The sequence below is a fragment of the Pinus tabuliformis genome, chromosome 6 (assembly GCF_031772625.1).
Source record: "Pinus tabuliformis cultivar Carrire ecotype Pingquan chromosome 6, CPIR1, whole genome shotgun sequence".
Classification (NCBI taxonomy): domain Eukaryota; kingdom Viridiplantae; phylum Streptophyta; class Pinopsida; order Pinales; family Pinaceae; genus Pinus; species Pinus tabuliformis.
In genome coordinates this window covers 627,683,426-627,708,045 of record NC_142292.1, presented here as the reverse complement: position 1 = coordinate 627,708,045, position 24,620 = coordinate 627,683,426, and the positions used below count along the sequence as shown (strand labels likewise).

Below are 24,620 nucleotides of genomic sequence, written 5' to 3'. Positions count from 1 at the left end.
TATGAAATTAAACAGAATGTAGATTCTCAAGACGTGCATTCAACCGTTTCCCCAGTATGTAATAGATGATCTACAAACCTGACGTTCTGTCAGATGGAAGACAGTGAACGCAAAAGATCAACAAGACAATCAAAGAAGAATAGGAAGAAAATAGTTTCACAAGAACTCATTTCGTCCCAGTAAACAAAAACTGGTATATGTATCATCAGAATCAACCAGCAATATAGAAGGCTAATTTCATCAAGTTCAACATTATCGAAAGTTCAGAACGATGAATGTCACATTACGAATTTGCCATAGATAGTGGAAATTTGGATATTTTAAAACTTGAAATTTGGCTCGACTCGTGAAAACACGGTGACTAAAACAAATAATTCCTACAGAAGAAAAATTCCTTCTTCTCATTGCCGCCTAGCTGCTTGAGAGGCATATAGAGTTGCTTGACATACTCTGAGAGAATAGTATTTACTGCCAGTTCATAACCTTCACGAATCTCGTGCTATGCAATTTACAATCCTTGTCATGACTATTTCTTTAAATTTCCAAAACATAAACTAGATGCTTAGGACTCAAAAATTGATGGCAACCAATTATTCTTACATAAAGATCTATTTGAACCTTGATTCTTCAAACATGAACTATAAATTTTTACCAGGATTTAATCTTTTGAAGCCCATAACATGAAGATATTTTCATTTTCGCTATTAAAGCCCAAGAAATGCACGCATCAAGTGTGAAGAGGTAGTCTGTTGTACATGCATAATGCATTTCATACAACTTCCTGAGCATAAATTGTGATTCAAGAATGGCTAATCATAGATGACTCGGCATATTTTTCAACCACACAAAGAAGTGTCCTTTATGTTTGCAAGGTTTCAAATAAATTAAGTGTGATTTACTGACCAACAAGTACAACCCAGAACATCCTGTAAATGTACAAATATAAAATAATCCAAGGATACCTAACTGTACATCAAATGGTATGCTTGAATCTCTCATTGGACAAGTAAAGTCAGTAATTGTGGGCAATCCAGCATTTGACTGGAATCTTAAAGTAATGACATTAACAGGCAATAACAATAACAATGGTGTAAGGCCGTCACTACTTTCACACCCACACAGAACATGGCCAGTAAGGATCATGATAAACAGTGGAGCATGATCCCCAAGCATCTTTCGCATGTGTTTGATTCTATCAAGAATTTTTGTTTCCCAGGCATGCAATCTTTACCAGTAGTCCGCTTCCCATCAACCAGCAGAGTTTTCATGAAGAAGCACATATTCTCGGCTGCAAGAAACAAAAACATAGTATCTGTAATGACGACTAGAAGAGATGAAGGCTGAAAATCAAAACTGAAGACCGGAAACAAACAGATAAAAAGGGGAAAATGTGAGACCAGAAAATCTGGAGAAACCCAGCTAAACAGTTCAGAAGTGTTGCATCCACACAAGATCAGCTTTAAAAATGTGTTGCATCTCCAGAAACGATCAATTTTTCAAATGAAAAAAGCTTTTGCAGTCTACTAGAAGACAGCACAAAAAAAACAAAGCTGGACAAAACCTACACCAATCTAAGGAAAATCGAACAGCCTAACACCTACATAATCCAACCATAATAAAACCATTAAACATGAAACTTTCACTAATCTTGTCTGGTCAAAATTTAATATGATTGGCAGACATAAATAACAACAGTTAGTGAACACTTTTGAAGCAGCAAAGCTAAAACAAGTTTCAAGCAAATAATAAAAGAGAATCTCCGTAAACTTTGAAAGCATGTGCCAATATTTAACATGGTATGGCCACCACAACACTACCACCATACCTACTATTGCCAAACTTAATAGTATCTTTTTCAAACAATTCATAATAACGTTGGGGTTCAAGACGATTATCCTGCACCCACAAAAATTATTTATCAGTTTAAACATAAACATTAAAAATAAAAAAGTTACAATGCATAGTCATTGAAACGAAAGTAGATGGCAAACTGTGCCAAAATGAAATTACAAGGCACGCTATTTTGGAAGGAAAAAAGAAAAAGCAATCACTTAGCGTTGAAACTGAAGTCTTACATTTAAGTGTGTGCCATTGGTACTTCCTAGATCCATCAAGTAGGGCCTAATGGACAACAACCATAAGAAGTTAAAATAAAGCCAGAAAACCACGCCAACAACAATAGACGTGCAAGTTCTCCACATCATTACCTTACTTTCTTTGATACTCTGCCATCAGGTTCATCTTTCTCCACCTGCCTACAGAGAGACTATATAGTCAGATAAGATGAAATAGCAAATAAATTTTTAAATTGCCAGACTCCAAAAGGCCTTCAGACAAGATAGCTAGTTCGCAATCTTAAACGCACAACCTATTTTGATAGAAGAGTACCTGAATTGGATAACAGCATGCTGTTTACTACATGAGGGATGATCAGTAGGAACATCTGCCACCCTCCTTTCTCTTCCAAATAGATAACAGCTTTGACGATGAATATAAAGAGGCTCTACACATCGTTCATTCATAAATAAGTTAAGAAACCTCCAAGAATGTTCCCGTGCAGAAAATGAAATTGAAATTAAAAACTGAAAAGGATTAAGATGAGTTTCATTCTAGGCTTAACTAGAGAGGTGCTAACAGTGTCCCACACTTACTGGAAAATATCTTGTCTTACAAGTGTCTATATTCAAGTTGGATGGAAGACTCAACAACATGCATGAAGAGAAGTGTGAGAAAGGGAGACAAAAGAGTAGTAAATTACCTGAACATCAATTGCGGATAATTTTACAAAAGAAAAATGAAGGAAACTCTTTTCTAGAGTAAAATTTCTGGATTATTTATATTTTGAAAGCATGTTGGTCGCTGGCAGCATATGGGCTAGCTATTTGTAACATCAAAGCCCTGTTCTAGAAACATTTTGCCAATCAAGAAGACAATCTGGAACAGACTGCAAAGTAACAGAGCTTTCATATTTTGCAGCCCCATCTGTAATACCCGAAGAGAAAGTAGATTGATATGCACTGCTTGCCATGATGACCTCTACATTGTCTCACAGCATGGTCAGATTCAGCTTTCATCATAGATATCTTTATGAGGATTTGACTTGATATCGGACACTGAAAAGTTGATAGTCCCAAACATCCAGCAACAGTGAAAGTTTACATCTACAATAATTTAGTATTGCAATAGACTCGCCCATATTTCCATTCTTCCTTCATGATGCGTGCTCCAGTAAGGACCACAGCCCAGAATTCCACATTATCACAATTGCCCCCAAATATGACACTAGCCTTTATATAGGAACTGAGAAAAGGGTTTCGCACTCACTAAAAAAATTCAGGCATAAAAGATCTGGACGCTGACATTGCTGTCAATAAGGATACAAGCTCACAGCCTAGTGTTATATCAATATTACCCAAATCGAGAGTTAAATGGAAAAGCAGATTGGTATTCCCTTTGAGCACTGTATTTGTCTACTCTTAATTACAAGTCACCCATAAATTATAATCCAGTAGCCAATAGGGTCGTAGTTCAGAGGCAACGAAGCAGAGAACTCCTGCGTCCACCCCACACTGCCCCTCCAAACCCCGTCAGAAAGGGGAAAAAATCACACTGGAATGGCTGCGAAACACCATTTATGTGCCATTTTCTGGCCCTTTCTAATCTGGAAAATCTCTGGGCCATTCTTGGTTGTTTCTGGTTTGGACAGGGCAATTCTGGCCCCTAATCCCTAATAGGGGTAATGTGTGACCCTCGGAGGGGCAATGTGTGACCTGATACAACAAAATCTAGCACCCCCAAATGATGTATGGTCCCAAGCATCAAAGGGCTAGTTTTGTGCAACTCAAGAACACTTCCCACTGTCAAACAATAGCCCTTGGGCCTTCCTCTCAATTTTGGTTGGCTCTTCTCCAAATCAAATAGATCGTCTCTAAAAGGAAGGATTACTAAGGCTGTAGAGTGGACACTGGAGGAACAAGGTGATTTGTGAAGAGTCAGCCTAAATAAAACAAGAAGTTGTAGCAATGGTGGAAATATGAGTGGTGTGAGAAGGAAAGATGAAAAACCCCAAGCGCCTAATCATGCCTTTGGGCAAATGGAATCAAGAGAGCATGGATCAAAGAGGGTAAATGCATGAAAATGTAAGGCAATAGGGGTTGCTATACATGCCACAAATTATCCTTAGCTTGCTGATTTATATCATAAAATTACCTTGGAAAGTTAGTGGTGCCATGTCAATGGAAGTGTCACTATGTCAATCTATTAAAATTGGGATTTTTAAATGGTAAGCTAACATAACAACAATAAAAATAAAAAGGATAACATCCTCACATTACTCTATGCAAATCAAGATAGTTCATTACACAGAAATTTTAAGTTAATATACCCTCATGCCTCATTTGTGGGGGGACTTTGGGACTTAAGCTAGGGCCTGGATGATATAGTTGTTTTGCGCTTAAGGAGCTCGAGGCACTCAGCGATTGGTAATAGTAGGTTGAGTTGTGGTGAGGCTAGGGTTTTGCTTTATAAGGTCGTATGAGCAGCCCATGTTCCACTACTGGGCTTTGATGGACTTGCTGAATATGTACTTGAATTTGCAGCATGGACAATGAGAAGTTCTTCACTTTCAACATGGATTCTCATGCATAATTATGGTGGTTGTATTGGCTATCCTATATTTCCATTTTGTCTATATGTGCGCTTTCATCTAGGCGATGTGTTAATGAACTCATTCATGGCTTATGGCTTGTATGTCTACTTTGAATCTTTGCTTTCTTATTTCACGCAATGCCATTAACTTACTGTGAACTGATTTGCAATTAACTTTTGTCACCACCCAGTTCATGTATGTCTAAGATGGTTTTAGCTCACTAACTCTTTCTTGAGGCATGCTTCATCTTATTGTTTTGTTGTTAAATTATTGTATCCCGTTCTGCAGGTTATCAAATCATGAGCTGATCTCATCCCCATTCTCCAGGCATTCCATTCTTGCCCTCACTCTAACATCTCTACATTTGATAGCCAGGAGAAAAACTCACATGGCGGCAGCCGGGCCCACATACCGGATGGGGCACCAATAGGGATTTCACACCGGGGAGACCCCCTATTGTTGGTGGAATATCCAACACTGTCAACACAACTAAACCTTTTTGTTTACCCCACCAAAGACCTCATCGTGACAGTCGCATATGGACAAAAGGTCGAAGAAGTAGCAAAATGTCATAAGGTGTCAATTCAGATACAAGAGTTGGACCTACAAACAGAAATCTACGCTCTACCACTTGAAGAGATGGATATATAGTGCTACGGGTGGAATGGTTGATGCAACTGGGAAAATATACAACAAACCTTGAAGAACAATTCATGGAGTTTAATTGGTAAAGGCAAAACTATAAACTATACGGTGTTAAAGCTTCCACTCTCAAAAAGACGCAAACAATACACACGAACCTCGACAGCACTCAAGGTGCAAACGACGTCAAACCCACAGACATAGATAAACTTCAGTTCACTACAGAGATGTGCCCAACTAGACAAAATCCTATTTCTTATGCTTCGGGGACAAAGCATTCTTTGAGAGGGCAGCAATGTTATAAGCATAAATCTATTTATAAAATTAATTAATTAAATCAAGGGGCGCGTACTTTTTCACCTCATAACCAATCAACACTATAAAGTAAACTATAACGAGGGTTATTTTATCATGATTATTATTCGTTCTATCAATTATTTATATATCAATACATTTATACAGTTACAAATATATTTTTTCAAATAACAACAGGAACTATTGTTACACATTATCACTTAATGGATCAAGACTCAAGCAACTAGTCATGCTCAATCAGCCTCAAGCCACCAGTCAAAGAACAAGGCTCAAGCCACTATACATTTTCAACCAAAGTATACATGGTCCTTTGCATCTATGTGCTGCATAAAACTATCAACATCATCAATGGAAATGTGAAAACAATTGACACCTTATCTTAGCTTTTGGGTTGTTCCAAAGTGTTTACACCATTGAAGGAGTGCACTTCATGTGATGTGGGGTGCATGATGACACCCTAGCCCCACGTATCTTAAATTGTTTTATTGGACTGGCATTTGGAGAGTTTACTATAAGTTGATGCATGTCCTTAAGCGACATGCTAGAGGACATGCACTTGACAATTTTGGTGAACTAGATACTCCCCAGTCACAGCTGTTTAGCTGAAGGATGGCTTTCGTGTGTGACGTGTGTCTGCTTCAATATAATAACCATATTGGATGGTGGCTCGCTTGTGTTGACTGTAAGCATCTATCGAAAATATATTCTCCAACTGATTCTCTTCAGGCCTTAACCAAATCAAACTATGATGGAAAAAATACATAAAACTACCCGTGTTATTACATAAAGGTTGATAGCAAATAGAGAGATGGAGAGAAATGCTGACAAATTAGACAACAAAAAAATAATATAGAGAAATATCTGAGTACAAGGGTGAGCCTTCTCTTAATGATATAAGCAGAGATGGAACATGCAAAAATAATAATTCTGAACGACCAAAAAAGAGCCTTGCACCCAAGAAATTGTTAACTGGAACATTCTTTTCATTTAGGTAAGGTACATAGTATTTTTGTCCAGTGATATCAATATAATACATACCAATGCGTGGCCTTAACCAAATCAAATCAAGATAGAGGAAAATCCATAATGCTGTCAGAGCTGTTAAATAAATGTGGATAGCAAACAGAGATAGATGGAGAGAATTGGAAACAAATGAGATGGACACAAACAAACACTGAAACACTTGTATAATTACCAGTGAGGGCTTCTCCACCCTTGAAAACATAGAGACGCCATCTGATCGTTGGTTTCCGTGCATCAGGTGGTTCATTGAATAACAATGCTACACCTGTCACATATAAAATTGATTTTGTAAAAATCTTAAGAGACTATCAGTCATTCCAAACTATTCTACATTTCACAATAACACCACAGTTGAGACAACAAATAAACTTAGCTATACAAAATAGGCATTATTATAAACGATATAGACTCTCTCGAGATTCAAATCAAGCCAGATACACTTCCACTCCCTGCTCATGTAGGCAGAAGTAGCCTATATCATCACACCCTGTCTCAATATGTTTACGTCTTGATGTAGTCAGACATTCTTTATTGTTTAGCTACAAAATATGCAATGCAATTTCTAAAAACAAATTACTTAAACACGGACATCTGGACCAAGAGAAATACTAGCTGTCTCAGAAAATGGCAGTATGATGATAAGGGCTCATGATTACATCATAGAAACAATCACTAAAGTTATAACAATAGGATTTTCTTATGCTTCTTCGTTAGTGCATGTAAGAAATTCAACATATCTACATCAAATCTAATGTAGAAGGCTGTATTCCTCACCCCTTACTTTGTTGGTTTCGGCAGCAAGCTTCCCTGACAGTTCAAATGAAGGTTTGACCTGCACATTACCAAAAGACAGGCATTAATATAAAAACATGATATTTTGCAGTGCTTTGCTATATTTTAAAACCTCAATTACAAGAAAAAATGTGCGTGCTTCACAAATCGTCATAAGGAAATTAAATAGATGGTAAGGTTAGGATAGACCTTATCATTTTGTTTGACTTGTAGAGCTTCCTCAGCAGCTTTCATCTTAGCTAATGAATCATGGGAAGGATTTTCACTCCTGTAAAATCCATGAATCAATACATCCAAGTATCATCCTTGTGGTCATGACTTAACATAGCAAAAGTAATCCATATAAAACATAATCATGTGACTTAACGTAACAAAAGTAACAACTGGAAACCACCACGAAGGATGCCAATAGTCAATTTAAGCTGCCCTAGGTAATAAGAAGATTGTTTTTCAATTAAGGGATGTCATTTCTTGACAACTAGAAATTATTGTCCTCTAACTACTATATCCCCAGCTTTCTCTGAAACAATTGTACATATACAGATTAGAAAAGACACAAAAGTTCCCAGTTTTTAAAGTTTAAACAGACTCAAATTAACTAATCTTTCCAACAGATAGAACTGAATACAAGAAACTTCAAAAAAACCTACATAGCAATTGCTTTTGAACACATACAATTGAAATGAACTATTTAACAATTTCCACATGTATTGACAGCATTTAAATGAGTTAAAATACTATTAACACAGATATATAGACTTTATTCATAACACGCAATCAAAGAACAAAAAATAGGAAGATTATGCTTTTCCAAAATGTTACATATAATGGTCATAAATAAGAAATAAAGTCTTAGTTAGAGTCTTCATGATAAGGTGATGTAATTATGACTTAGTGTAGTCACAGATTGCCTACGCAACAGGACGGTTAAGTTCGAGTTAGATTCCATCAGTATCATCCAATTACAGGTACATTAAGACATTCATAGTGATCAGAGCAAGATCGCCAGAAGCATTCCCCCACCATTTCTGCTCTGGCTCAGGAACCATGCTCAATGCGAGTGAACTCAGCAAGTGCCCTCCAGACCTTTTGGGCACGTTGCCTGCCAATTTGGAAGGGTGACACTCCAAAGGACACTACCAAAGCCTGGAACTGCACCCCGACCACACTCCCTAGGCACTCTCTAATGGTAATGTTAAATTCTTAAAGTAAAAGGATAAAAAAGAAAGATAAAGAAAATGTCAACTTTTTATGCTTCCTTTTTATCCTTTTAGTTAACTTAAAAAGATAAATAGGAAATGTCAACTTTTTATGCTTCCTTTTTGTCCTTCTAGTTAAATTCTTTAAGGGGATAAAAAGAAAAGATAAAGGTAACATCAACTTTTAATACTTCCTTTTTATCCTTTAAGTTAAATTGTTAGCATTACCATTCATTGTTTCAGAATGTTTGAGAGTGGTTCCAGCCCTCATCAGATATAGGGAAAGAAGAATGTCATATTTCATTCCAAATTCAGCAAACTTCACAGTTTTCAGGACTGATGGGATTGCAACATTTTCCTTGGATTCTATCTCATATGAGGGTATGTGGTTGGCATTTAATCAAGAGCAACAAGCCCTATATGTATCCAAATGTTAGCAGTGTTGATTGTTAAACTCTTTTGTCATGGTGTTAGCAAAAATGTACCATTCACTCAAATCAAAATCATTGATCAGGCATGTTAAGCTTCTTCTACCATATTTTAAAACTTGGCTTAGGCAGTCTAATCAAAATTGGGTGGTGTCTACTACTGTCCCTAGAGGATCGACGTAAATGAAATGTTATATTTATCAATATCAGCAACTTAATGCTAAGGGTCAAAAATTTTAATTATTGGCAATATCGAGGAAATTATCAGAATTTATTGGGAAACTTTAAAAAACAAAAATAAACACTTCTAAAAATGTTAGAACTTCTAAAGCAACATCAACATCAATTGAACACAATGTCACATAAATATGAATATAAAACTGTTAGTAGGAGCAAGAGTCTTCTAACGTTGAGTATGGAACAGCCACACCAGCAGCAGGGACACAGCCTGTGGATCTGGAGGAGGAGTGAGATGTTCCCTTGAGCTCTACCAAGAGGTGGCCAAGATGGGCCGAATAGACCAGCAGCAAGATTTTCTAGTTACATGGCCATATCAAGCAGCACCAGTGACTCCAAGCCTTATACTATTGAGGAGGCTACAAATGAGAAGGCATGGAGGGATACCATGTTAGAGGAGAATAGCTCCATCATGAGGAATGGTGTGGGACACAGTGCCAATGCCTGAGAGAAAATCAGTGGTCACTTCTCAATGGACCTATAAGATCAAACATGTAGCTGATGGCAGTGTTGAGAAGTACAAAGCAAGGTTCGTGGCAAGAGGGTTCTCCCAACAAGATGGAGTGGACTACGAAGAGACATTTGCAATTGTCGCAAGATATGTATCGATTAGAGTAATCATGTCCATTGCTCCAAAGATGGGGTGAAGGATACATCAGATGGATGTGAAGACTGCTTTGCACAATGGGGTGATTAAGGAAGAGGTGCATAATCAGCAACCTTAAGGCTTTCAGGTCCATGGGAGAGAGTCTCATGTATGCAAGTTGAAGAAAGCCCTTTATGTTGGAAATGTAACTAGTTTCAATTTTCATAATTGATGTTCTACTCATTTCAATATGTATCTTATGTAACAAACAAAAAGAAGAAAGAAAAAGTTATTATTTTAAAGCATGGGTTTCATGTTATTTATTGATGGTCTTCCAGGTAAAAGCATGTTCTTCATGCTTCTAAGGTTTGTTAGGTCATAGGATATATTGTCATGAGTCAAGAAAGTCAACATCATGTTTATAAGACCCTTCCCACAAAATATATCATGTAAAAGAATTTATTTTGAGTCTAGAAAGTCTTGGAAACCTCCAAAGTACAAGTCCGCCCTGGCAGCTTCAAGTCTGCCTAAAGGAGGGAATTTGACCCTCTACAAAGGCTACATAGAGGAGCAATTTCGACCTCATTTGGCACTCACTAACCAACAAGTTCGATCTTCCAAGAAAGGGTTTGATCAAAGGTTAGAAGAAGCAAGGAAGGAGGAGCGAAGATCTAGAAGGAAAAAGAAATCAAAGAAGACTTGTTTTGGGCTCTATCTTTCTCACACGTGCAAAGTTCTAGGGTTTCTACAACTACAAAGGAGGCCAAAATTGTGGGTTTGGGTTGCAATAGGACGAATTGCAATATCAAGTTGTTGGGAAGAGGAATACTCTGTCTTGACCTTGTTTACCTTGGGAAGATCTGTCTTGATCAAGGATCTCTTGGAATACGTTGGATTAGGCTTTCTACAGCAGCTACATGGCAGAAGTTGCAGGGTCGAAGTTGCAGCTAGAAGTTGATTGATGCAGGATTGAGTTGTGGTGATCTAACGCTATTGGAAGGGTTGGCTTGGTACTTGGAGGAGGGCTTGGTCTAGGGTTTGGGTCTTTGTTGTCTCATTTGAAGCAGATTCTATAAGAAGAGAAGAGGTTTTTGGGTTTTCCCCTTGGAGGGGTTTTGCCCTGGCTTGGAGCCTAACTTTTGTATCATTTGTCTCTATTATTTTTGCTCTTGATATTTGTTTGATGAAAAAGATCTAATAAGGAAACACAAGAAGAATAATAAAGCTCACAAGCAAGTATTAAGGTAAAGGAAAATTGGAGTTAATAGTTGCCACATTGCAATTTCCAACATGGCATCAGAGCTAAGGTAAACAAGAAGGCAGCGAAAAGGATCATCTTGTGGACAAAAGAAGGGTTTGCTAAGGGGAAAAGGAAGAGTTCTTGATCTAAAAGAAGGGCCTCATCGGAAGTAAACTTAAAGAAGGTTGTTGTTCTCTCTTGAGAAAAGGATCTAGTTGAATGCTCATTGATAGACCTCCTTGAAGGAAGCATCGAAGGACTTTGATATCATCACTTTTAAAGACATCATTAAAGTCTCCTTGAATATCTTGGACACCCCAAGATAGTTGGAGTCATCATCAGAAAAAGGAAGACTCTTGATCATCAAGTATCATATTGTTACTCTATGTCTAAATCTACAGGTCATATGGGTTCTTTCTACAAGGAAAGCAATAAGCTCGTTGGAGCATGAACTTTCCTAGCATGGAAGAAAAGGATTGATCTAGCACTAACAGAACATTAGGTAATGGAATATGTTACTGGTGAAATTACTGAACCTAGAAAAGGCGAGACTCAAGAACTATAGAGTATAAGAAAGGAGAAGTAAGGGCACAAAGGATCATAGTTGAATCCATTAAGGATCATCTTGTTCCATTTGTTGCAAATTTGAAAACCTCTAAGGCTATGTATGACAAGCTAGTAAATTTGTACTCTGTAAGTACATCAGGACAAAAAGATGTCTTTGAGGAATAAACTATATAAAATGAAGAAATCAAAGGATGAGGACATGGCATCCTTTCTAATGAAGATCTCTCAATTAAGAAATCACTTGCAGGGGCTTGGAGAGACAATTTTTGATTCAGAAATGACCATCTTTGTACTGAATGCATTGCCACCAGAATGGAGCAGCTTTGCAACAAGCATCTACTCTAAGAGAGACTCAACCCCTTTTGATGAGTTGTGGGCTCAATGCATCTTGGAAGAAACTAGGATAATGGCAAAAGATGGCATTGGATCAGATGAACAGTCTCAAGCCTTTATAGCTCGAGTCAAGACGCTGAAGAAAGGGAAGTTTGGGAAGTCCAAGAAGAACGCTATGTCCAAGGTTCAATGCTTTAAGTGCAATGAATATGGACACTCTAAGAGGGACTGTCCAAACAACAAAAGAAAGGAAAGAAGTGAGGCTCGCATGGTGGAGGAAATGGGAGAACCTGAGAAGAAGCCGAAGAAAGAAGATGTGAAAGATATTTACTATTAAACAAGGCACCCTATTTATCAGGTTCTTTATGAAGATTGGTCTTTAGTATGCATTGTTGTTGTATAGCATCATAGAGAGAAGCATGGGATAGTGACATACTTAGAGTCTACTTAGATAAGACGCTTTGTAGAAATCATCCAGTCTTTATAAATAGATAGATAAACCATGTTGCGTATTGTTCATCCGGGAATTATCTAACATTATGTTAGAGGCAATCATCTTGCTAAGGTGGATCATCATGATCTTGTAAGAATTATCATTTTGGAAGGTTCTTGGAAGAAACATTATGACAAGGCTAGTATACATTCCATATAGTATCGAAACAATACTTTTAAAGGATGAAGGAATGTAATGGGTCAGGATGCAAGCTCATTATCAGACATATAGCTAGATGATGGAATAAGAAGCATATGAATGCATATTGAAAGTGACTCTTGATAAGATTCATATGTGCAAGAATCTTGTAACATGCTTTATATGATTATGTGATGTTTAAAAGGGAACGATTTGACTTACTCGAGGATAAATAAAGAATTAAGACTTTCTCTAGATTATGGATAATGATTAACATCCAGTCTAATCTCCGAAAGAAAAGTTCTAACTTGGTAATCAAGTTTAAGCCTTGGTCACTTTAATGCATGAAGGAAGATTCGAGTGGAGAGACCATGAGGATGTTGACGCTTGGATGAGGTGGTCATCATGGTAAGATAAGTCTAATTTTAATTATTGTTGGTTATTTGGTTAACATATTAGTTTGCTACTTGGAAGGATATTGTAGGAAAATATGAAGAATGTTGAGGCAAGCTCAACGGATGATGCTTGACAATTATGAAGTCAAGACATATTCATCTTGGGAAGGAAAGGTAGCAGTACAAGAAGATAACCTGAAGGTCAACAAGGGAGATCACTTTCATGCAAAAGCTATGATTAGCTTGAAGTTTAGAAAGGCTCAATATAATGCTTTCATCCATGATGACAAGATGAAAGTGATGTGCAAAAGAAATGGCATGGATCCTGTGACCGGTCGCAAGATTAGAGAGTGAAGATGGCCCCATGAAACCTCAAAAGGAAGCAAGAGATGCAAAGGAAAGAGGGAGCCATGTACCTATGAAGAACAAGTAGTTGATACTCTTATAAAGACAAGTTGTAAGGCTTGTGGTATTGACTTCCAAAGTCAAAAGAAATTCTAGAATCTCCTCTGGTTTTGAGAGGGAGCAAAGGAGTCTCCTTAAAAGGGAGCTAGGATCTATTCCCTAATCAAAAAGAGAATAGGGATATCCTCTCTAGTTGAGAGGGAGTGATGTTGGACATCACATGTCATTCTCTTCTTCATGTGTAGGTCATGAAGAAAGAATGATGGACGATTAGATAAGCATTTGTGGTTTCCTTGAGGATGGCCAATCCAAGACAGTGTTGGTCATAATGTTGACACTTACAGTTTGGCTTTTCAATCTGTCTCTTCTTATGAGAACTTTCAGTTTGAGAATGATGTTGTATTGTTTGTATATTCATGAATACCTCCCTAGTTAAGAGAGTGTTGGAAATGTAACTAGTTTTGGTCTTCATAATTGTTATTGCACTCATTTCAATATGTACCTTATGTAACAAACAAAAATATGAAAGAATATGTTATTATTTTAAAGCATGGGTTTTATTAATGGTCTTCTAGGTAAAAGCATGTTCTTTATGCTTCTAGGGTTTGTTAGGTCATAGGATATATTTTCATGAGTCAAGAAAGTCAACACCATGTTTATAAGACCCTTCCATGAAAGAATATGCTATTATTTTAAAGCATGGGTTTTATTAATGTTCTTCTAGGTAAAAGCATGTTCTTCATGCTTCTAGGGTTTGTTAGGTCATATGATATATTTTCATGAGTCAAGAAAGTCAACACCATGTTTATAAGACCCTTCCAAGGAAAATATATCTTGTAAAAGAATTTATTTTGAGTCTAAAAAGTCTTGGAAACCTCCACAGTACAAGTCGGCCCTACCAGCTTATTTGGGTCAAAGTCAATTTGTTCATTGGTCAAAGACTCCTCCATCAAGTCTCCTTCAAGACGACTTCAAAAATATCATCATCAAGTCGACTTCATTTAACAAAACTCATGTCGGCCTCACCTAAAATGGAGACACGATTGTTCAATCTATCATGTTGGCATATTTGTCATGGAGATTACTATATATACAAGCCTAAAGGCCTTCGCTCAGATCATAGCTTTTGGACAAGCATTTCAGAGGAAATATTTTGGTGATATCACAGGAATGTTCTCGGTGCAATTACAGGAGTTCGAATTATAGAGAGGTTGTCTCGATGTCACTACAGGGGCTCGAATTAGGCACAGGGATGATCTCGGTGCTACCACAATAACCACCGTTCGGTGCTGCTACAATGACAAGCTCTAGAGAAGGGTTCAGTGTTGCCAAAGTGACAAGGTCTCACAATGAGATGGTTTCGTTGCTATCACAATGATAAGGACTCGGTGCTCTCACAATTACAAGGATGCCTTGATGGAGGATGTCTTGGGTCTAGATTGTAAGGGTCTTGGTCGTCTCATCTTGAATCTACTGTAGGAAAAAAATTTGGACTGGGTTTTCCCCTAGAGTGGGGTTTTACCCTAACAACGTGCCTACATCTTGTGTTCTCTTCTATTTCTTACTTGGCATTAGTCTTGATGATAAGAAAAGATAATTAATAAGAACTAATAATAATGATGAAAACATCACAAGATAATGTCATAATCATAGAAATCATTTAATTGCCTCACTTTTGGATTTCTCAACATGGTATCGAAGTTATGGTCATGGTCAAAGGCAGTCTTGGGCTAATTAAACCAATGAAAATGTCAAATCATCTCAGAGAGAAAGGTTCGATGATCTCACTATCTAGAAGAAATGTAACTTCACTCCATAGGACAGTGATATAATCCACAGAAATAAGTGAAGTTCAAACAAAATTTTCAATAAGGAATTTGTAAAAGCTACAGTAATGAACTCAAGACATTGGCAAGATAGTTCGAATCAATTTCGGTGAAAATTACAGTGACACAGATTGATCACCTCAAAAATTGGGTTCATAGTTTTTCAAAGAAGTCACAGTCATAGTCATTCGAGCTCATTGATATGTTGAAGCAGTGATAAGATTAAAACAATGATATGTATATACAATGAAGGTTTTTAGGATCTTAGTATACCAAAGTGAGTTGTTCGGATAAAGTTCAGTAATGAATTCTCAAGAAGAAAGCTCGGTTGTCACAATGATACATTAGTAAAGTTTGATCAATCTCAGAGAATGAGTTCAGTGAAGCTACAGTATACTAGAAAAGTAACTATGCTGGAAAATGCAGAGAAGAGGTTGGTTGATCTAGGTAACAAAGTTTCGATATACTTTTGAAGGAGGAAAATAGTTAATCACAGGGAGCAAAAGGAGGATTTGATGAAACAAAAGCATTCATTTGAAGACTATCTGAAGTTTGTCCTATGAAATACAAATTTTATGCGAGCTCAAGTACAAGGTACTAGATCTAGGAATTCAAGTAAGTATTGTCAAGATGCACATGCAAGTCTAATAAGTCATCAAATCAGAGGTATGAAATCATAAGGTACATAATCTTTTAGATTTTCAATTGATCCTGGTTTATAGCTAGTCAAGGGTAAAAGGTTGTACTTTCTAAAATAACATACTAGAACCTTAATCCTTATCCTCTAGGATTTAGAAGCCATCTAAATGTCAAGTAAAAAGTCCTACTGATGATTGAAAGAATGAACAACTTATCATAGGATTCCATCCACCATGATTATGTAGAAGATCTAACTTGAGAAATTAAATTATGTCCTTGGTATCACATGTTGTGCTTGTAAGTATGTACTACAGGTATCAAATATGATGGCTTAATACAATGAGAACACTTCAAGGAATCACATGTTGTGCTTGTAAGTATGTACTACAGGTATCAAAGATGATGGCTTAATACAAAGAGAACACTTCAAGGAATCCTTACTAGGTTTGCCAAGGAACATCTCCAGGTATGTCTTCAACTATACAACTTACAAGATTCTCTTAAAGTGTGATCATCTTATTTTTGAAGTTTGCATTACATTACTAACATCGTTATGTCTAACTGTCTTGAATCATAATGATTCTTGTTTTGGGTGATTCATCACTTGATAAATCTACCCTCCTCATATTCTTAATTGATTTTATAGAACCCTAGACAGGTTCTCTGGGAAACCCTAACCTAAGGATATGCTAATATCAATGTTTGAAACCCTAAAACTGCTTAGGGTTATTCGGAAATACTATTTGAAGTTTTTGTTGATGATATCATGTTTGGGGTTTTAGTATGATCATGAACACCCTAACTTGTTAGCATTGAAATGATGTTGTCTGAAATCCCGAACCTTTGAAGTGTTGGTAAAGTAGGGTTTTCTATGTTATGAATTGAAACCCTAGATCCTTAGGGTTTCGTTGGGTCTATAAACAAAACCCTTGTTATGTATTTAGAGTCCTAGGAATGGAACGCTAGGTATGTGTTGATTTGGTTGAAACCCAAGCCTATGTCTAACATATTAATATTCCCTGACACATGATGTGATTATGATATGTTGATGAATTCCTAGATATACGTGTTGATGTATTTATTGATGGTCATGAGTCCTAGGGTTTGTAAACAAGCTCTAGCCAAAGTTTGATGGTCTAGAATCATATAGTTTTAACAACCGATCGGCTTGAACCAAAAACTGGTCAAACCAGCCGGTTCATTGGGCGACCAGGTCAAACCAGCCAAAAAACCCAATTTAAGGGTCTATTTCACCCAAATTTCACAAAAAACGGACCGGCCAGTTTAAGACGAAACCGGTCGATTTATGGTCAAACTGGTTGGTTTCGTCCTAAACCAGTTGGTTTCGTCCTAAACCAGTTGGTTTATTGCCATGCCAACTACAGACTCTTCAGACTGCAGTTTTGTGATTTTTGACGTTGTTTTGAGGGAAAATTGGGGTTGTTTTCCTCCAAAAATAGCCCCTCCAAGAAAAGCGTGCCTACCCTGTCATTTGCCTAACACATCTCAACCCTAGCAATGTTGGCAATTAATGGTAATGTTAAATTCTTAAAGTAAAAATGACATTTCCTTTTACTTAAATTTTTAACATTACCATGAAATGACTCAAGATGTTTGAGAGTGGTTTCGACCTCATTGGATTTCATATGGAGAAACTAGAATTTTAGATTTCCTTTGCGAATAAGCTTTTTCATTTGCTAAGCAAAAATGACCTGGGTAGGTGGAGCTTGGAATCCAAACAACTTATACTTTCTTCCATCCATTTTGAACTTAATGAACTGTTTTTGGTGATTTGTCGAATATGTCCCGAGTGTTTGCAAACATTGTACTCCTAAGACGGTGTCTACTCCTCCTAAGGGGACCGTATAAAAACTGAACTCCACTTCATATTCATTCAATTGCATTTTAACTTTATGGCCATCATCACTTTTAAATCTTCTACAAGGTAGGCAAAAATATTTCGTCTTTTGGCGACATTGACATCTATAAAGTTGTGTGTACTTCCTGAATCTATTAAAAGGATAATGTTTTGTTTCTTGATATGTCCTTTAAGCTTCAGGGTTTGTGGCTAAGCTATCCCTGTGATGGCTGCCAAATAAATTTTTGTCATATCCTCTTCTGGATCTGGATTAGGGGTCTCGTTTTCTTCATTGTTCTCTTCGTTAGAGCTATCTTCTGAAGAGTCTTCTTTTTGTTCTGCTTCGCAGTTGTAAATTTTTTGCGTAGTGCATTTGTTCCCTCGGGAATATTTGTCTCCGCATGTCCAACACTTGCCATCCTTTTTTCTTTCAATATTAGACTATTGTTTTCCTCCATTGCGCATTGGTGGTGGAACGTACTTACCAATATTTTCTGAAGACGATTTACTTGACTTCCCCTGGCAGTGGTTGTTTGATTTTTCATTACTGGCATATGGTGCTTTATGGAGTTTATATTTCCGCTCAATAATTATTGTTGCATGTCTAGCATCTTCAATGGTTTGGAGTTTATATAATTTAATTCTTCCCGAATATAATCCTTAAGGCCACAACGATACGTTATTAACAGCTCTTCGTCTGAGAATCCCCTTTGACTTATAGTTAATTCTTCCCATTTGTGAGTTTATTCGCTTACCAATCATTTCTATTTGAGGTGAAAGAATCTTTCATAAACATCATCCTCTTCTTTGTCATGAAACCTTTTTAGCAGGGCGTTTTTAAAATTTTGCTAATTGAATGAGCGAGTTGCACATTTGTTAGACCACCATAGGAACCAATCATACGCTTTTGCTTCCAGGTAGTTGGATGCGGTCATGACCTATTGGCGAGTTTGCTCCGAAAATGGCGTCCATTTTATTTACCCATATAATGTCGCCTTTATGGTCCTTACCATCATATTTAGGTAATTCTCTTTTAATTTTAAGATAGTATTTGTCGGGAAACTTTGTATGGTACTGACTTCCTTCAAACTGTATATGTTGTACTTGTGGCTTTTCGTACATGAACGGAAATTCATGATTTGGAAAAATTTCGCCTTTCAGAGTCTTGGGACTTTGCATAGCCGAGGGGTTAAAAGGTGGATTAGCTCCTCCAATAAACTAGCTCATCATGCTCTTTATTGCTATGATATTCTCTGCCATTTCGTCTTGACTCTTCCTGAAATCATCTTGCTTCCTTTCGAACTCGTCAAGGCACTTGCGCACTCTGTCGAGTTGGTCTTGAAATTTCTTCGAAATATCGTCATTATCACTGCTTCCCATTTTGTTCTTCTTTTTCCTAGTGGCCCCAATTTTTTTTAATAATGTAAAAATCTCTGCTTTCCCACCCCGGTTTTCAGTTTCTCCTTATTTCTCCCATGTAGTTAAATGCCCATTCCCATAACCATACATTTAACAAACTGAAAAAAAATAGATATTGTTGAAAACACAAATTCTGGAAATTTTTCAGAATGCTGGAAATTGCAGAATTAAAAATCAGCAATCAAAAACAGCCATTAAAACACATTAAAACACTGATATTTTTGGTCAACTTGACCCTGGAAAAACCCCCTACAACTCTTGGGGAAAACCAGTTTGAGAGCTCTTCTTTATTTCTGAAAATTGCCTTTTTACAGTGAGAATTATTCAGCAAAAAATCAGCAAGCAAATTTACAACTTATCTCATTTCCCGTGCCTCACAGCAATCTGGAAATTACAGCAAACAGGACAGCAATAAATGTTGTACGGCCTCCGTTTTGTGTGCAGAAAAATCAGCAAACTGCTCCTTGATTTTTGTGCAAAAATCTGCCTTTCACTATGTGCTAAATCAGCTGCACAAATCTGCTCAACTGCTGCCTTGGAATGTGTGCCAAGCTGCTGTCTCCTTCTCCTCCCTGCTCAGAAATCTCTCTTGCTCTCTTGCTCTCCTTCTCCTAATCTGCTCATGAAAGAATGAATGACATTTTCCTCATTTTCCTCCTTTAATATAACTCCAAGTGACTTTTGAGTGATCCAAGTGACTTTTGGGTGATCTCTAAATCCAATGGCTGAAATAGATTTAGATCAATGGCTGAGATTAAATGCTCATTTAAATCTCACTTTCTATTTTTTTAATTCACCCCACTTTAATAAAGACCCACTTAGTCATTTATTTCCAAAGTCACTTTTCCTTTCTAATTTTTCATTTACTTTAAAATTAGACTTAGTAACTTTATCACTTAAAGTCACTTTTAAATTAGATTTAACTTTTATAAAATTATAAAGTCACTTTAGGAGAAAAATTAAATTCTTTTGGACACTTTTCCCTAGGCCAAAGATCAAAGCCTAAGGGAACCACCTGTCCTCCGGTACCAAATTTCAACACTCCCTCTTACCGAGGAAGGTGTTCCTCACCACACCCATCTTGTCTCTGAAGTAGACATGCTTGCCCCGTGGTAAGGCTTTGGTAAGAATATCTGCAACCTGCTCATCAGTGGAAATATACTCAAGTTTCACAACTCCCTTCTGAACATAGTCTCTGATGAAATGATATCTGATCCCGATATGCTTTGACCTGTCATGAAATACTGGATTCTCCGTGAGTTTAATGCAACTCTGATTATCACAGTAAATCACTGAAGGTCTCAACGGCTGACCAAATAAGCCAAACAACATCTTGCGAAGCCAGATGGCCTCACAACTAGCTAGACTGGCTGCCATATACTCTGCTTCCGCTGAACTCAGTGCTACTGACTACTGCTTCCGGCTGAACCATGACACTACTGCTGAACCCAACCCAAAACAACACCCTGAAGTGCTCTTCCTATCAGAAGCACAACCTGCCCAATCAGAATCAGTGTACCCTGCCAATCTCACTCCATCTCCCTGCCTGTAGTCCAGACCATAATCCACTGCCCCCTGCAAGTACCGCAAAATGTGTTTTGCAGCCACCCAGTGAAGCTTCCTAGGCTCACACATAAACTGACTCATCGTGTTGACTGCAAAACAGATATCTGGTCTAGTGTTGACCAAATACATCAAGGAACCAATCAGCTGCCTGTACAATGTGGGATCCACCAACTCGGAATCCGAAGCATGAAGCTTCTTCCAGTTGGTGATCATCGGTGTCGACATGGGTCTACAATCCTCCATGTGGAATCTGCTAAGGATGTCCACAATATACTTCCCCTGCCCCAGGAAGAAATGCCCCTCCTCCTGCCACACCTTCAAACCCAAAAAGTAATGCATCAAACCGATGTCCTTCATCTCAAACTCCGCCGCAATATCTCTCTTGCAGTGCTCTATGAGTCTCTCTGCACCTGTAATGATCAAGTCATCCACGTACAGCACCAGAATGAGAGGCTCCTCACCAATCACAATAAAGTAAAGGTTCGGATCTGCCTCACTCTTTGTGAAACCCATCCCCTGCAAGTATGCATCTATCTTGGAGTACCAAGCTCTGGGAGCTTGCTTCAGGCCATAAAGGGCCTTCTTCAATCTGCACACATGGGACTCCTTCCCATGCACCTCAAAGCCCTGTGGCTGCTCAATGTACACCTCCTCCTGTATGAAGCCATTGAGAAATGCGATCTTCACATCCATCTGGTGGATCTTCCAACCCATCTCTGTTGCTATCGATATAATGGAGCGGATCGAAGTATATCGAGCCACGGGAGCGAAGGTCTCCTCATAATCAACTCCCTCTACCTGGGAGAACCCTCTAGCCACAAACCTCGCTTTGAATTTCTCAATGCTGCCATCTGCAGCATGCTTTACCTTGTAAAGCCATCTGGAAGTAACCACGGATTTGCCCTCAGGCCTCGGCACCACCTCCCAAACATCATTCTTCATGATAGAAGAATACTCCTCCTGCATGGCCTCTCTCCAGACCTGCTGGCTAGCTGCCTCCTCATAGCTAGAAGGCTCAGAGTCAAGGATGCTGGTAACCATCGCCATATAGCTACAAAACCTCTCAGGTGGTCTACTCTCTCTGACCGGCCTCTTCGGCTCAGCAACAGATGTGGCATCTCTCAAGGTGTCCTGAAGCCACTTGGGCTTCCTCTTCCCTGAGCGCACTTCTCCCACCGGAGAATGAAACTCCTCCTCCTCATCATCAGTAGCCTGAACTCCTGACTGTCTATCTGCTGTCCTCCTGCCTGCACCTGAACCTGTAGAAGCTGAGGTACCGTGTGAACTGTCCATCAGTGGACTCCCTAGTGAACTGCTCTGTGAACTGCTCTGCATGCTGCCCGGAGCACCACCCCTCTGGCTCGATGAGCCACTGCTCACTGACGGACCTGACATCCTCATAGATGTACCTCCTGATCCTTCTGATCCCTGCCCACTGGATCCCTGCGACTGACTCAACTGCTGCTGAGGGTCTGGCTGATCCAGATACTCTAACTCCCGTGACCTCCTAAAGGCCATGTCCTCCTCGAACTTCACATCCCGTCTGACAACAACTCTCCTCTGTGCAGGAATGCAAATCCGAAAGGCCTTTGAGGTCTCACTGTAGCCCACAAAGATACCCTTCTCTGCGGTGGGCTCTAGTTTGGTCCTCTTCTCCTTGTGTATATAGGAGTATGTAATGCATCCAAAGATATGAAGATGACCAATATCAGGCTTCTTCCCAGAGAAAGCCTCCTCCGGAGTCATGTGCCCCAAGGCACGATGCGGACTCCTGTTCTGCAAGTAAACAGCTGTGTTGCAGGCCTCTGCCCACAAGAACAATGGCAACCCCTGATCATGTAACATGGCTTTGGCAGCCCCTATGATGGATCTGTTCTTCCTCTCCGCAACCCCGTTCTGCTGGGGGTTGTAAGGAACAGTGAACTCCCTCCTAATGCCTACCTCCGCACAATAGTCAACAAACTCTCCAAGGGTGTACTCTCCTCCATTTTCCGACCTCAAGGACTTGATCTTTCGACCTGTCTGAGTCTCCACAAGAGCTCTGAACTCCTGAAACCGCTTGAAGACCTCACTCTTGGTCTTCAAAAAATAAATCCAGGTCCTCCTGGAGTGATCATCAATGAATAACACATAGTACTCATATCCACTCAAGGAAACATGAGACATCCAACCGCTCACATCAGAATGAATCAAATCAAGTATCCCCATCGCTCTGCTGTCACTGCTGGGAAAAGGGGATTTGGCAAACTTGCCCATCGCACAACCTCTGCAAGTATCAAAGTGATCAGTACTGAAATCTGGCACACCTGTAGTGATCTCCCGCAATGTCCTCAAAGCTCCATGATACATATGTCCCATCCTGCGGTGCCAAATCTCACACAGCTCAGAACTGCTAGCTCTGCTGTCGGTACTACTGCTCAATGCCAAAAGGGGCTGAAATGCAAACATGTACACCTTTGCATGGCGTACACCTATCACTCTAGCTGAATCAGCAGGAGTGCCCCTGGGATACATCAACACCTGTCCTCCCCTGAACAGTACCTCATATCCTCTGTCCTCCAAAGCTGAGACAGATATGAGGTTCTTCCTCATCCCTGGCACATAAAGAACCTCTGACACCTTCAAGGGAGGTTTGGACTCCCTCTAAAATGTCACTGTCCCCACCCCGACTGCTCTAGCAACTCTGTCATCACCGAGTACTACCTCAATATCAGTGCCACTCTCTGAAAGCTCTGAGAAGTACTCACGGACTCCTGTCATGTGACGTGAAGCCCCACTGTCCACATACCAGATACCTGTAGATGCTCCGCTAATCGAGGGAAAAGCATGCTCCCTCTGAACCTGTGTGGCAGGTGATCCTGCACTAGAGGACTCACACGTAGTGAATGCAAACTCCCGGTCAAAATGACCTGCAAAGTCCTCAATCTCTGCTGAAGCTGCCACGTCCTGGTTCTTCCCCTTCTTCTTCTTCTCCGGACACACAACTGCATAGTGTCCCATCTTTTGACAATTCCAACACTTCACCTTGGAATAGTCCTTCTGTGTGTTCCCCTGTTTACCTTTACCTTTGCCTTTGCCCCCACCACTGCTTGTGGAAGCCTGCTTCTTCCCTTTGCCTTTCTTGCCTCCTGCCACCAGTGGTACGTCCTCATCCCGCTCAACTAGTTTGGCTGCCCCAAGTTGTCCTTTCCTGATCTCTGTCTGAATACAATCATCCCAAAACCTCTCCCATGTGGGAAGGGTCTCACGTGCACAAACCCCATCAGCAAAGTTCAACCATGAACGGGGGAGGCCATTCACTGCAATACGCACCAACTCAGTGGATGGAATGGCCTCTCCAATCGCTACCAACTCATCTCTCACATTGGTAATCTTTGTGAGATATCCAGCTGCACTATCATTCCCCATCTTAATGTTCTTCAGCTTCTCCTTCAGGACCATCTTTCAGTTCTCATTGGTACTCTGGTAGAGATTGGACAATGCTGTCTACATCTCATGGGCATTGCTCTTTCCTCTCACATGAGGAATGCAATGGTCTTTGATTCCGTCTAGAATCAGCCTCTTACCCTTATTGTTCTTCTTTTTATACTCAGCCAACTGAGTAACATCAGTGGGCACAACAACAGGGTTCTGTGCGGTATGCACCATGATATCCCAGACTTCTGCCTCCTCAAAGATACTCTGCATTCTCTCCTTCCAAACGCTGTAATTTATATGCCCATCCAGCCTATCCTCCACCCTCAATCCCAATGACATCTTGCTGTCCTAAAACTGAAAAATAGCACTGCTGTAGTAAAGATAAAACTGTTGTTTATGAAAAAATCAGCTTGCTGGAATTTTCTGAGTGAAAAATCAGCAACTGTAATTTTTC

At 39.2% G+C, this 24,620-nt stretch overlaps 1 protein-coding gene across 3 annotated transcripts in view; it reads right to left on the bottom strand.

Annotated features, from left to right (window-relative positions):
* Positions 1 to 858: 858 nt before the first annotated feature.
* The window catches only part of DDL (SMAD/FHA domain-containing protein), a 72,210-nt gene continuing 48,448 nt past the window's right edge, over positions 859 to 24,620 (bottom strand). For 2 of the 3 annotated variants that reach the window (XM_089419830.1, XM_089419822.1), the window contains 8 exons: positions 7,610 to 7,688; positions 7,403 to 7,460; positions 6,801 to 6,893; positions 2,389 to 2,503; positions 2,208 to 2,255; positions 2,076 to 2,121; positions 1,826 to 1,896; positions 859 to 1,288 (listed from right to left, as the gene is read on the bottom strand). In XM_089419830.1, the coding sequence (XP_089275956.1) occupies positions 1,249 to 1,288; positions 1,826 to 1,896; positions 2,076 to 2,121; positions 2,208 to 2,255; positions 2,389 to 2,503; positions 6,801 to 6,893; positions 7,403 to 7,460; positions 7,610 to 7,688 (550 nt within the window). In that variant the 3' untranslated portion in view covers positions 859 to 1,248. The remainder of the gene's footprint in view (positions 1,289 to 1,825; positions 1,897 to 2,075; positions 2,122 to 2,207; positions 2,256 to 2,388; positions 2,504 to 6,800; positions 6,894 to 7,402; positions 7,461 to 7,609; positions 7,689 to 24,620) is intronic. The other variant, XM_089419834.1, reaches the window with a different exon arrangement.